The sequence below is a fragment of the Gracilinanus agilis genome, chromosome 6, assembly GCF_016433145.1.
Source record: "Gracilinanus agilis isolate LMUSP501 chromosome 6, AgileGrace, whole genome shotgun sequence".
Lineage (NCBI taxonomy): Eukaryota > Metazoa > Chordata > Mammalia > Didelphimorphia > Didelphidae > Gracilinanus > Gracilinanus agilis.
In genome coordinates, this window is record NC_058135.1 from 250,646,712 (window position 1) to 250,659,757 (window position 13,046).

Consider the following 13,046-nt stretch of genomic DNA (forward strand, 5'->3'; position numbering starts at 1 on the left):
TCTCCCTTCTCTTGCTCCCTTAAAAGGCATCAGCAGAAAGCATACCAACTAATTCAAAAAGAAAACACAGGGCTGGCTGTGAAATGCAAAAAATGTCATTACTTACAGAACTTTGAGCTCTTTCAACCCAGACAAGGCCTTTGGGTGGATAAAGGAAAGGTCATTGCCAGCCAATCGTCTGGAAAAAAAAAAGGGAGAGATAATAATTCAACCTGTTAGAATTCAAGATATTTACAGCCACCTAACATATGATTAGAGCAATGAATCATAAAGATATCTTTAAAGCATAGCTGATAAAGAGAGAAATGTATACATCTTGAAATAACTCTTAAAATGTAAGAAAAAAATCTAAAAAAGGCCAGGGGGAAAAGGAAGATTTTCTTGGGCATTTAAAAATCATTCAATCAACAAGCATTCATTAAGCACCTACTATGTGCCACACACTGTGCTAAGGAGGACAATATACCATATAGAGACAAAAATCCAAATATAGTCCTACGTACAGCAGAGTAACATCAAATGGTTTCATATTGATCTTCTTTATCTGAATTTTATTTTCATTTCTCCATTCCAGAGCACATTACTGACCAATAATGGTTCCATAAGATAGATAATGAAACACACTTCCTTCTTCTGGGTACAGAGGTGGGGGACTACTGGTGCTGAATGTTATATATATTGTTAGATACAATCGCCATGTCAGTAGTTTTTCCTTAATTATTTCTATGGAACAAGAAAGAGTTCTATGGGGGAAAGGAGAGTTGGGCTTTTTTTTTTTAAGGCTATAAATAATGTTTATAAATTGGGAATGGCTAAACAAATTGTGGCACATGAATGTACTAGAATATTATTACAGCATAAGAAATGCTAAAAATTCATAACAGGGACAAATGGAAAACTTACGTAACTTAAGCAAAATGAAGCAAAACAATACACACAGTGATAACACAAATAACAACAGCAGCAACAAAAATGAACAGTATATAATTATAATGACATAGTAGATACTTAATGAATCTTTGTTGATAGACACTAAAGAGATAGGAAAAATAAATAAAATAGATATAGAGGAAGTTGCTTCCCTTAATTCTTAGAAGAGGTGAAGACCTATGAAAATTGAGATGATGTCATATATGTTGAATTAACTTCCCATCTCTCTTTTATTCTTCATTTTAAAAATTCTATATTTTAATTTATTATTATAGATAATGACTTCCTAAGTCAAGGAGTGACTAGGTGGGTAGAAAAGAGGGAAAAAAGCATTTACAAAGCACCTGTTATGTGCCCCTTTCACAAATATCTCATTTGATCCTCACTGCTACCCTGGGAGGTAGATGATATTATTATTCCCATTTTACAGATTAGGAAATAGAAGCAAACAGAAGCTTAGTGACTTGTCCAGAGTCACAAAGCTATTACTGCTCCAAAGCTATCAAGCTTTCAACCTTATCCTTCTCTAAATCCTTCTGAATTCTTAGACTCACTATTGAAATTGAGAAAATCATTAAGTGTGATTTAGACAGTCATATTTTATCCATGTGGTCCAAGAAGCCATTTTGTATCCTGGTCCAAAAATATCTTGCCTGCTCTGGCTGAACTCTTCTTAAATAAAACCATAAGGTTAAGAAGTCAGACTCCAGGGGCAGGTAGGTAGCACCATGGGTAGAGTACCAGGCCTGGAGTTGAGGACCTGGGTTTAAATTTGGCCTCAGACACTTTTTGCTATGTGACCCTGGGCAAATCATTAAACCCACCCACTGTCTAGTTGTTGCCACTCTTCTGTTTTAGAGTTGATACACAGAAGTAGGTAAGGGGAAGGAGGAGGAAAGAAGAGGGGAAAAGGGAGAGAAGTCAACTGTGTCTATATTTGGGGGTTCCTAGCCTTATAAATTTAAACCTGGAAGGAATTTTAGAATTCATTTAGTCCAAGCCTGTCTTTTAAAAATGAGGAAACTGAGGTCCAAGGTAGTTAAATGTCTTGCCCAAGGTCACACAAGTAGTGTCAGAGGAAGGGTTTGAACCCAAGACCTCTCACTCCAGAACCAAGGGTTTTCTCCTCTCTACTACATGCACTGCTTACAGTGAGAGAACCTGCAATTTCCAAATAAGAAAATGTCATAAAATCACCTAATGTCATCAACTCTCATTTTTATCCCCCACTGACTACTACTTTAAACCTGGCCATGTTTCTGTAAGCTTTCCCTGTGTGGTCTGATAATTTCTGCTGTGCCAGTAAACAATACAATAAACTTTTCCAAGTGAGAAGGGGAGTGATGAAATGCAGAACACCTGCTAATCCTAACTTGTCAACTGATACAGGTCCATAATCACAATCGAGCAAAAAACTGGCTTCTTCTCCCCAAATCTGTCCTTCTTGTAAATACTGAGAAAGAGGAGGTAACAGCCACAAAACACATGTTCTCCACTACTAATAAATTAATACCATAATTATCAAAAATTCTTAAGTAAGGCCATTACAATGCGTCTTTTTCTGAAAGATGGACAAAAGTCACTACCAAGACAGCAGAACTACAGATACAGAGTGACATTCTTTTGTTTTTCACATGGCTAAATGTGTCAGGCTAGGCATCAGGAATCTTGCTATTCTGCTTTTATCTATCTGCTAAACTGACAAGAAAAGCAACAGAGGACTAGGCTTGGAGACAAGTTCTTCTGTTCTGGGTACCAAGATCAGAGAAGGACAAGAATGGTTAAGGGTCTTAAGTTCATACTTGGCTTGTAGTAAGTACTTAAGAAATGTTTTTCATTCATTTGTACATGCCATGAGATTCTGCTGAAACTAGGCAGTGCATTAAAAAGAGCTCTTGATCTGTAGAGTCTGGAAGACCTGAAGACCTGGAAGAATTTACTAGTGAGGTGACATTGGGTAAGTCACTTAACTGTAGTCTGTCTTGGTTTCCTCATCTGTAAAATGAGGCTAATAATGGCACCTACATCCCAAGGTTGTTGTGAGGATAAAATGAGATATTTGTTAAATGCTTTCCAAACCTTAAAACCCTATGTAAACGCTAACTGCTATTAAGTTTTTTATTTAGGAATATTTTATTTAAGAATTTAGGAACTCTAGGAATTAGGATTGTTTAGCCAACAGAAGAAAAGGCTGAAGGAGCTCTTGACAGTTGTTATCAAACATCTAAAAGGATATCACCTTGAAGAGGCATTAATCTTGTTCTGTCTGGCCTAAGAGGGAAAAATCAGGCTCAGTGGGAAGGTGTCAAGAGGCAAATTTATACTTGATGGGCAAGAAAAACTTGCTAGCAATTAGAGCTGTAAATGGCTTCTTCATCATCCCCCTTGGAGGTCTTTAAGCAATGGCTACAAGACCATTCTCAGGTATGTTGTCCTGGGGATTCTTTTTCAGATATGGAATGAGCTACATGGCCACTGTGGTCCCTTTCAATTCCAAACTTCTTTAGTTCATGTGTAAGTCACTTAATTTGTCTGTATTCTCAGTCTCCTTTCTGAAACTCCATCTCTTCCACTTTCAAATGAAGATAAGGCTCCAGCCCTATCACCCAGGGTTGTTATGGAGAAAGTGTTTTATAAACTGTTGAGTGCTATATATTTATATAGTGAGCTACTCTAATGACATAATAAAGCCCTTGTTCAAGAACAAACAGAACTCTGTTCAAGGGCCCCGAGAATTCAATAACTACATTTACCAGCTTCTCTCCCCATTCACTTAGTCTGTAATCCAGTCTCTCTGAAAGTTAATTCCGGAAATCATTCAGCAGTCTCAGAGACAGACTGTGCTAGAGTAGGGAAGTTGGAAACAAAGCACCAAATGGAATCACCATTTTGGAAAGTAACACCTGTTTGGAAAAGTTGAAGGAATGAGAATTCTGTACTTTGGAGGGAGATGAGGAGACTCAGACATGCTCCAGGAATCAGCTTTAATCAAGCAAACAGCTCACCAAGCACACAAGCTCAAGGGGCCAGAGATGGATGATGTAAAATATTGAGTTGTGTTAAAAAGCAAAACCTTCAGACAGTGAGTCATCAGATGTTCAATTCTGAGCTAAAAAGGAGTTTAGAGATCTAATTCAACCCCTCATTTCACAAGTGAGGAAACTGAGGCTCTGAGGGTCACTGACATGCCCAATATTAAATAGATGTTAAGGAGCCAAGATGAGAGGCTCTATCCTGCCTCTCATTAAATGAAGAAGCATCAGTAGGGCTAACTGTGGTCCTTTTTCCTTAGAAGAAGCTGCCTAATGAAAGGGAAGCAAGTAAAGAATGGAAATGGAAAATCCACTGGAATTAACACTTGGCCAGCTACATTCTTCTTTTGACCCTTTCTTAACAGCAGCATCCAACAATCTATCTGACCCCACTAAGAGAAGCTACTGGGTCACATAGTAGCTGTCACATAAATGAATGACAATCTATCTATGGGATCTGTATATACTCTTCATACCTGAGTTGTGATCTCAGGATTGATTTGGTTACTATTATACAATCTTCCAATTAGGACTGCTGGCACATCCCATGGTCTTTGCTCAAGGAAGAATCAGATTTTAGAAGCCCAATCCAACTCTCTCATTTTTTAGATAATAGAACTGAGGTCTGGGGGGTTAGTGACTTGCCCAAAGTCACACAGTTCATAGTAATTATCAAAACATGGATTTGAACTAAGGTCCTCTGAGTCTAAATCCTGCTAATTTTCTAAGGGAACTATTAAAATTAAAAGCTCACATTTATACATTTTATGGTCACAAGGTAACACTGTGGGCTTAAACAAATGACAACATGCTACAATGTAAGGAACTGAGAACCAGGATAGAGGATGTCAAAGAAAACCATAAGCAGTGGGGGGAAAAAAAGAGATGTGGAAAGGCATGATCCTCATGCTCCACTAGCAACTACATAATAATCAAGCAAATAGGAGGAAAGTCCCCAGCAACCTAAAGGGGCTTTTTTTTTTTTTTTTTGTGGCAGACCATGGATAATAATAAGAGATAACCACTTATACAGAGCCTACTCTGTGCCATTTATATAAAGCACCTAGTGTGCTGAAGCCCTTTTACAGATTATTTCATTTGATCCTCACAATAACCCTACAAAGTAGGTACTATTATTATCCCCATTTCATAGATGAGAGAACTAAGAAAAGCAGAGGTTAAGTGACTTGCACAGGGTTACACAGCTAGTTAGCCTCTCAGGCCAGATGTGAATTCAGATCTTTCTGACTCCAGGTCCAGTGCTCTATCCACTATGCCACCAACTGCCCATGTGGAGTTAGGAAAACCCAAGCTCAAATTCTGCCCTTAGAATTGTCTACTAGCTTTGTGACTCCTGGTGACCAGGTCCTTTCACTTGGTGTCTTGGTTTTCCCATCTGTAAAATGGGGATGAAAATAATAGTAGTACCCACCTCGCAGAATTATTGTGGTAATCAAAAGAGATAATATAAATTGCTTTGCAAACCTAAAAGTGCTATTTAATAATAGCTGCTATTATTGTTCATATGTATGTATGTATATATATATATATATTTGGTTTTAATTATTTTTCTCTTTTAAAAAATTCATTGTTAAAAGGGACTCTTCCTGGGAGAAAGTAAGGAGGAATGAGATAGGGAAAATTTAGGCAATGTAAAAAACAAATGATTTTTAAAACTATTTTAAAAAATAAAAGGAATGCATATCAAAAATACCAGGATATGTGACCCATCCAGACCCAGTATTAGAAAGAGGCTCTAAGCAAGTGAAAATCAGCCTCTGGGGACACAAATGGGAACAACATGTCATTATTTGCCTAATCAAGGGTGTGGATAAGATGCAGAAATCGATTAGAATTCTCTCCTTCTCCCCTGAATGTGACACCAATCCAAGAATCCTGGGCTGGGTGACTGAGTGTGGAATGCCTTCAGGAAGCTGCCTGCTAGGGGCGAATTTAATGTGCACTGTTACCCAGATTCACATGAGGAAGCTCCTTCCAAAGGAGACATTCATCCTAGTTCATCCAACCACCTTTGATTGAGAGACATCAACAAAACTCTCTTTGCCTTTAAGTAGCTTACACTCAAATGGGGCAAAACAACATGTAAATGTTAAGTCCATATTAAACAAACACAAAGTAAATTTGGATCAAGAAAGGCCTCACTGGGGGGGCAGCTGGGTAGCTCAGTGGATTGAGAGCCAGGCCTAGAGATAGAAGGTCCTAGGTTCAAATCCGTCCTCAGACATTTCCCAGCTGTGTGACCCTGGGCAAGTCACTTGACCCCCATTGCCCACCCTTACCACTCTTCTGCCTTGGAGCCAATACACAGTATTGACTCAAAGACAGAAAGTAAGGGCTTTAAAAAAAAAAAAAGAAAGAAAGAAAGGCCTCACGTAGAAGATGAAGCCTGAGCTAAGCTAGAGAAGGCAGCTCAGGCTTTCTAAAAGTCAGAGGTAAGGAGTGAGCTAAAGCTGATATAGATATCCTTCCTCCCCTACATCTCCTTCCAGCTTTTCCCTAAGGCAGGGATGTGCATAGCTCTGTGGACAGATTTCAGGGAGAACCAAATTTCTTTATACTTATATGGGGAAAAAATTACATTTTTATTCCAATATAATTAATTTCCTTTGCAATCCAATGCATTTTATTAAATGCATTTAAAAGCATTAGTGAAGAGAGATCCATAGGTTTCCCCAGATTGACATGAAAAGTCCACAACACCAAAAAAATGTTATATTGCTTTAGATCAAGCACTAATAGTTTATATTTTATAACAAAAATTTTTCTTAACAACATAGTCAAGCACTCTTATCCTAATTTTACAGATGAAGAAACTAAGGCTCCAGGGTTATTCAAGGTCACTCAACTTTGTTAATTATTAGAATCAGGAATTGAAACCAAGTCTTTGAAGGGGTCTATGTAGGAGATGCAGTGGATAGAGCGCTGGGCCCAGAGTCAGGAAGACCTGAATTAAAATTCTGCCTCAAATATTATTACTAGCTGTGTTAACCTTGGGCCAAATCACTTAACTTCTGTTTGCCTCAGTTTCCTCAGATGTAAAATAGGGATAACACCTACTTCCTAGGGTTGTTATTATGAGGATCTAATGAGGTAATATTTGTAAAGTATTGTGCCTAGCACATAGTAGGCAGTATATAAATATTTGCTTCTACGACGATGAGTCCAAATGCCTCTCTGTTTGGGTACCAGTTGTCTGAAGAGGCCCTGAGCTCTCTTCCCCCTCTGACACTCAGTTCCTCTGACCTGCCTGAAGTCACTCTCCGTAGAAGGTAGGATTAAGGGTTGTTTACACAAAGGGCAGAAATGCCTGCTAGATGCTGGGATCCTGCCCGATCAGAGACCAAGCCGGAGGCTTCCCCTCCCTCCCAGGTCCATCCAGGAATTCTTCCTTAGGGAAGTAACTGGGAAAGAACGAGGATGACGTCCCTTATCTGAGGAATGCCTGGATTGATGTGGCTTCTAGCCTGTGGTGGCAACTTTATTGTCGCCATTTGGCTGCAGTTACTGCTGAGTTAGGAGGAGGAGGAATGTGTGTAACGCTGACCAGATTCGCGCACTGGTGGGGCCTGGGAAAGGGGCTGCCAGCAGCTGCTGTGAAACCTGAGGCTCAGGGGAGGCGGGGCAGAGGACAGCCCAGGGACAGGAGGGCAAGGCCTGGGCCATAATCTCTGAACAAGCAATAAAGAGCAGGTAGGGCTCCCTTCCTACAATAGTCTGGGCTGGGTAGGACAAGGAGGCTGACATTTTAAAACGTGCTCACCTTTCCTTAGCCTTTGTGGTCTCCAAAGCACCTTCTCCCCCACAAGTGTAATAAGAAAAAGAATAGCTGGCATTCACAGAGCACTGAAAGGTGAGATGAGGCGTTGGTGGCAGCAGCATCCTTGGTGTTTTCTGGATTTGTTTTTTGTTTTAGAAATGATGCAACTAGGAAACCTTGGAGCCCCACCCCCAGTAAGTTTTGGTGTTATCTGAGCCTCACAACAGTCCTATGAGGTGGGTGAACTGAGAAATCCAACCATATTTTCAGAGAAGGTAGCAAGTGTCTGGGGCTGGATTCAAACCTGGGTCTTCTGACTTCCAGTACAGGCCAGTATTCTAGCCCCTCTACCCTGCTAACATTCAGTCCCAGAGACAGGACCCCTCAGGATTTATACTCAGAAGTTGGCTTAAATTCCCCCATGCAATGAAGGAAAGATTGCATTTTAATAATCAAAATACTGACCTTGACAGAGCCTTCTGGGAAGAAAAGATCAAATTTCAAAACACTCAATTAGACAGATATTGTCACCTCCCAAAAAGGGAAAAGGACACAGCAGACTAAACTATGTAACTTTTTTTAAAACATTTATTAATATTCGTTTTTAACATAGTTACATGATTCATACTCCTACGCTATGTAACTTTTTAAAATCTAAGTGGAAAAGGTAGGAAATTAGAAGATTAATAAATCAATATCAAGTGTTTTGAAGAAAGGCAAGGTTATACAGTGGATAGAGCACTATAGTTAAAATGAGGAAAATATGGATCCCAAACCTATTTTGAATACTGGCTAGCAGCCATGTGGACACAGACAAGTCACTTAACCTGAGTCTGAGCTTCATCTTCTATAAAATAGAATACTAATGACTTACAAGGTTTCAATCAGTCAGGCAATGAACATTTGTCAAGCATTTGTTATGTGCCAGGATTAGGGGATACGATATAAAAATAAAAAATTCCCTGCCCCCAAGGAGCTTACATTCTATCTGGAGAAACAAAGGAGATGTTTAGCATTTTGTTGTTGCTCAGCCTTGACCCCATTTATTTTCTTGGGGTTTTTGTGACAAAGATGTATCTTTGAACATTTTTTTCCTACTGTTTATGGAGTGGTTTGCCATCACCTTTTCTGGCTCATTTAACAGCTGAGGAAACAGAGGGAAACAGAGATAAGTGACTTGCCCAGGGTCTCACAGCTGGTGCCTGAAACTGGATTTAAATTCAGATCTTCCTGACTCCTGGCCCTGGCACTCTATCCACTGTGCCACTTAGCTGCCCCTCAAAAAGTTTGGCAAAACTTACAATATGTTAGAGGTGAAAGCTGCCGCTGTTGCTATTACTGTTGTTGTTGATAAAGCAAATGTATTTAAAGATGGTTTATTAAACAAAAAGTATTTCCAGATCATACCTACCATGTTCCCTGAATACAGAAAAATACAGAAGTGTAAGACAGATTAGCTCTTCTCACAAGTTTAGCAATCTAGTTTGGGAGAGAAGACTAACAGATGGAATGATACACCCCGGAAAAATATAAGTATATTCTAAATCATATGGTATAATCCATAAAACTGGAGGGCTGGGCCATCAATGCAGCTCGATGTGTTAGAAAAAAACTTAATGGAGGACATAGGAAGAAATAATGCATTCATATTAACTTTTTAAAAAACATAACAATGATTATCAATTTTTAAAAAAATGTTGAGCATGTCAGTGTAGGCAACAGCCCAAAGTTTCCTGGTTATTGATATTCCTTAACTATGAGGTCTGACAAAAAGATGATGATGATGATGATGATGATTTTTAAGAAAAGCTTCAGAAAGAGAAAGAAACAAGCTAAAGAAGTTACCAGAGCTGGAAAGGTTTTTAGGGCCATCTAATCCAAACACCTTCATTTTTCAGATAGATGCTGAGCCCCAGAGATTATAAATAATTTGCCTGAGTATTCATAGGTGTAATTATCAGAAGCACCCTAACTCTTAGAACACTAAAATTTCCCCACACCATTGAAATCATAGGTTCAGAGCACAAACACCAACGAAAACAAAATCCCAGAGCAGAGGACAGCAAATTAGACATGATGTATCAAGTTAGGGTACTTATGGAATTGTGCCACCTTTAGAAAATCACTTCTTCCTACAAGATCAGCCAAACTGGTGATGGCAGGTTCATTAAAGATTTGGAAAGTTTGTTCAGTAATGAATGGATTTAATCATAGCAACAGTAGTATAAACAGAGCTACTTCTCCTTGGGAACCCTGAACAAGTTTGGCTGCTAATCCTAAAGAATTTCACATCTCTTTTCTCAAAAACACTACCTCAAAAGAGGCAAAGCATCTTGGGAAATGGGAGCCTAGAATAGCTGGTTAATCATGCCAATCCATGAAGTGGTGCATATTATTTGTATGGATAGGAATGATTTTCCAGTATTCTATCAATGTGGATCTCTCTCTCTTTTTTTTTTAAAGAAAATACGGTGCTTGTCACTAACTATCAATCTTTCTTATATATCTCCCCGCCCTCCCCCATTAGCATTCAGTTTGGTGCATATGCAGTGGAAAAAACATGGGATTTGGAGTCAGAAGCTTGGGTTCTGACCCAGGCTATGCCATTTTCTACTTGGTAATTTCAGGCAAATAACTTAAGTTCTCAGGGCCTCAAGTTTCTCGTATGTAAAATAAAGGATTTAATTAAATGATCTCTAAAATCCTTTCTAACTCTAAATCTGTGATCCCAAACCCCAATATCAACTCTAGACTGATATATTAACAACTTCCCACACACGCCAATGGCATCCTCCAAAATGCCTATCCCCCAGCCATCTTCTCTTACTTCAGTATGATACAGTCTGTAATCTCAAGAGTTAGAAAGGAGAGCAAATCCAATTTACACTTGAAGGAGAAGAATCTCCTTTGTAGCATTCCCTGGGAGGTCATTCACAGATTTGCTTGATGACCTCCTTCAAGACCTCTTTCAAAAGCCACAACAATCCAACCAAACATTTACTAAACACTTGCTACATGGGTCGCCCCACACTCAGTCCTGGCGAAACCAAGATAAAATGAAGGAAGTAACATATTTCCAATAGGAAATGAGAATTCACTTGATTTACTAAGGTGATAAGGCATCTTGGCCTTCTCCTTCATCTTCATCATACTAATAACATCAATTAAAAAGTGTTTATTATGGACCTCTATATTCCAGGGGCTGAGGATACAAAGGCCAAAATGAAATAGTCCCTGCCTTTAAGGAGATTATGTTCTACTTGAAACAATATTTATAAATAAGCAAACAGAAAAAATATACAAAGTAATCTCAGGGTGGAAGGTTGCAGACCCAAGAAAGCACTCAAACTGAGTCTTGAAGAAAGCTAGGGAGAAAATAACAAGAATAATTAGAGAGGGATGATGCGCTAGAACAGATTTTGGGAACTGAAGTTGAAAAAAATCTCAATAGCATAGAGCATTTAAATGAATTTAATGAGACAAATTTTGATAAGGATAAATTTAGGAGGCAAATAGAGGTTAAGTGACTTGACCACAGTTGCATAGCTAGCAAATGTCAAAGTCAGGATTTGAACTCAGATCTTCCTAACTTTAGATTCTAATTCTCTGTCTACTCTATCATCCAGCTGCCTCGAGTCATTCCCTTGTAGAGTTACCTCATATAAAGCCCCTTTCCTGACTTGTTCTTCCACATAACACTTTCCCTGGTTGTTACTGATTTCTTCCTCCTGGAGTAATACTGTATTTACTTATTATTCTTGTTCATGGTAAAGTCTGCCACTAAAATGGAACCTCCAAGGGAGGGCAAGGAGTATATTGTTGTTGTGCTTGCTCTCTGTCTTAGCTCAGGAAAGTGGACAGTAGATAGTCAATAAATATCAGTTAAACTGAATTGAACCTCAAGGTCAGGGAGTCAGCAGTGACAGGGCACCCAAAACTGCTCATTTAAGTCCTTGGGCTTCAAAGGCATGCAGGGTCCAGATCAAGGAAAAGGTCAGTTCCATTGTGTTCTACCCTAATCAGAATACATTTGGTGAATTATTTTGACACTGGGGTGTCATGTTGTTTTTTTTTAACCCTTAACTTCTGTGTATTGGCTCCTTGGTGGAAGAGTGGTAAGGGTGGGCAATAGGGGTCAAGTGACTTGCCCAGGGTCACACAGCTGGTAAGTGTCTGAGACCGGATTTGAACCTAGGATCTCCCATCTCTAGGCCTGGCTCTCAATCCACTGAGCTACCCAGCTGCCCCTGGGCTATCACGTTTTAACAAGAGAACCAATAAGCTGGCACATGTCTAGAAGAAAGATAAAATGATTTTTAGGTAATTTAAAACTTTGACACATAAAGGGAACCTGGGAATTCATCCTGGAGAGTAGACTTGGGGAGTAGGGGATAATAATAGCTGTCTTAGGGTACTTAAAGGTGTGTCAAGTGGAAGAGTAGAGTTAGCCTTGTTCTGCTTGTATTCAGAACCTGCCTGCCTAGTAGTAATATCATAATTACAACAGACACTATACTAGCTTCTAGCTATCTGGAATAGGGGGAAGGGCCAATATAACTAGCCTCTCCCCAACTCTGCTTCAGCCAGAATAATATGTTCCAACAAGCCCTGTTAACTGCACTGAGGTCACTTTTTATTGTCAATAGGGTAGGGCCCCCCCCCCCACTCCCCTTGATGCTGGACTGACTTTCCTTCTGGAAAAGGGAATCCCTGGTTATCTTCAGATCCAGCAGCCCTTGGAATAAAGGTGGTAAAACCGTCTCCAAGCCTCAAGAGGAAAAAAAAAAGATTCTTACTATAGATAATGGCAAAAAGAAGTGTGACCATGAGGATGTAACTAGATCAAACTGGAAGTAAATCTTCTGAGGAACCTTGTTCTCTTCTTGGTAGACACAGGAGCAGAAAGCTGAGATATTCTGTGTTCTCTCGCTCTTCATTTTATCTTAGCATCTTATGACAGAGAAAGGAGTAAAAGGTAGGACCTTCGTGGTCTGCCACTTCTCTTCTCTTGAAAGATAGAAAGGCAAGAAGCTATTCATCTTCTCTGTGAGGAGCACAACTCTTTCTCTGCTGGGAGTTGGGATGTCTACATAGCCTCATTTAGAAGTAGACAGCACAGTGCATAGAGCACCAGACCTGGAGTCTGGAGGACCTGAGCTCAAAACTGGCCTCAGACACTTCCTAGCTATGTAACCCTGGGCAAGTCACTTAACCCCAATTGCCTAGCTCTTACTGTTCCTCTGCCTCAATTCTAAGACAGAAGGTAAAGTTTTAAAAACAAAAACGTAGATTGCAGTTTAGCCCAG

At 39.5% G+C, this 13,046-nt stretch overlaps 1 protein-coding gene across 2 annotated transcripts in view; it reads right to left on the reverse strand.

The window, feature by feature from the left end:
- LGR4 (leucine rich repeat containing G protein-coupled receptor 4) overlaps positions 1-13,046 on the reverse strand; it is a 117,919-nt gene that overhangs the window by 43,435 nt on the left and 61,438 nt on the right. For both annotated transcript variants that reach the window (XM_044682158.1, XM_044682157.1), the window contains one exon: positions 107-178. In XM_044682158.1, coding sequence (XP_044538093.1) covers positions 107-178 — 72 coding nt within the window. The remainder of the gene's footprint in view (positions 1-106; positions 179-13,046) is intronic.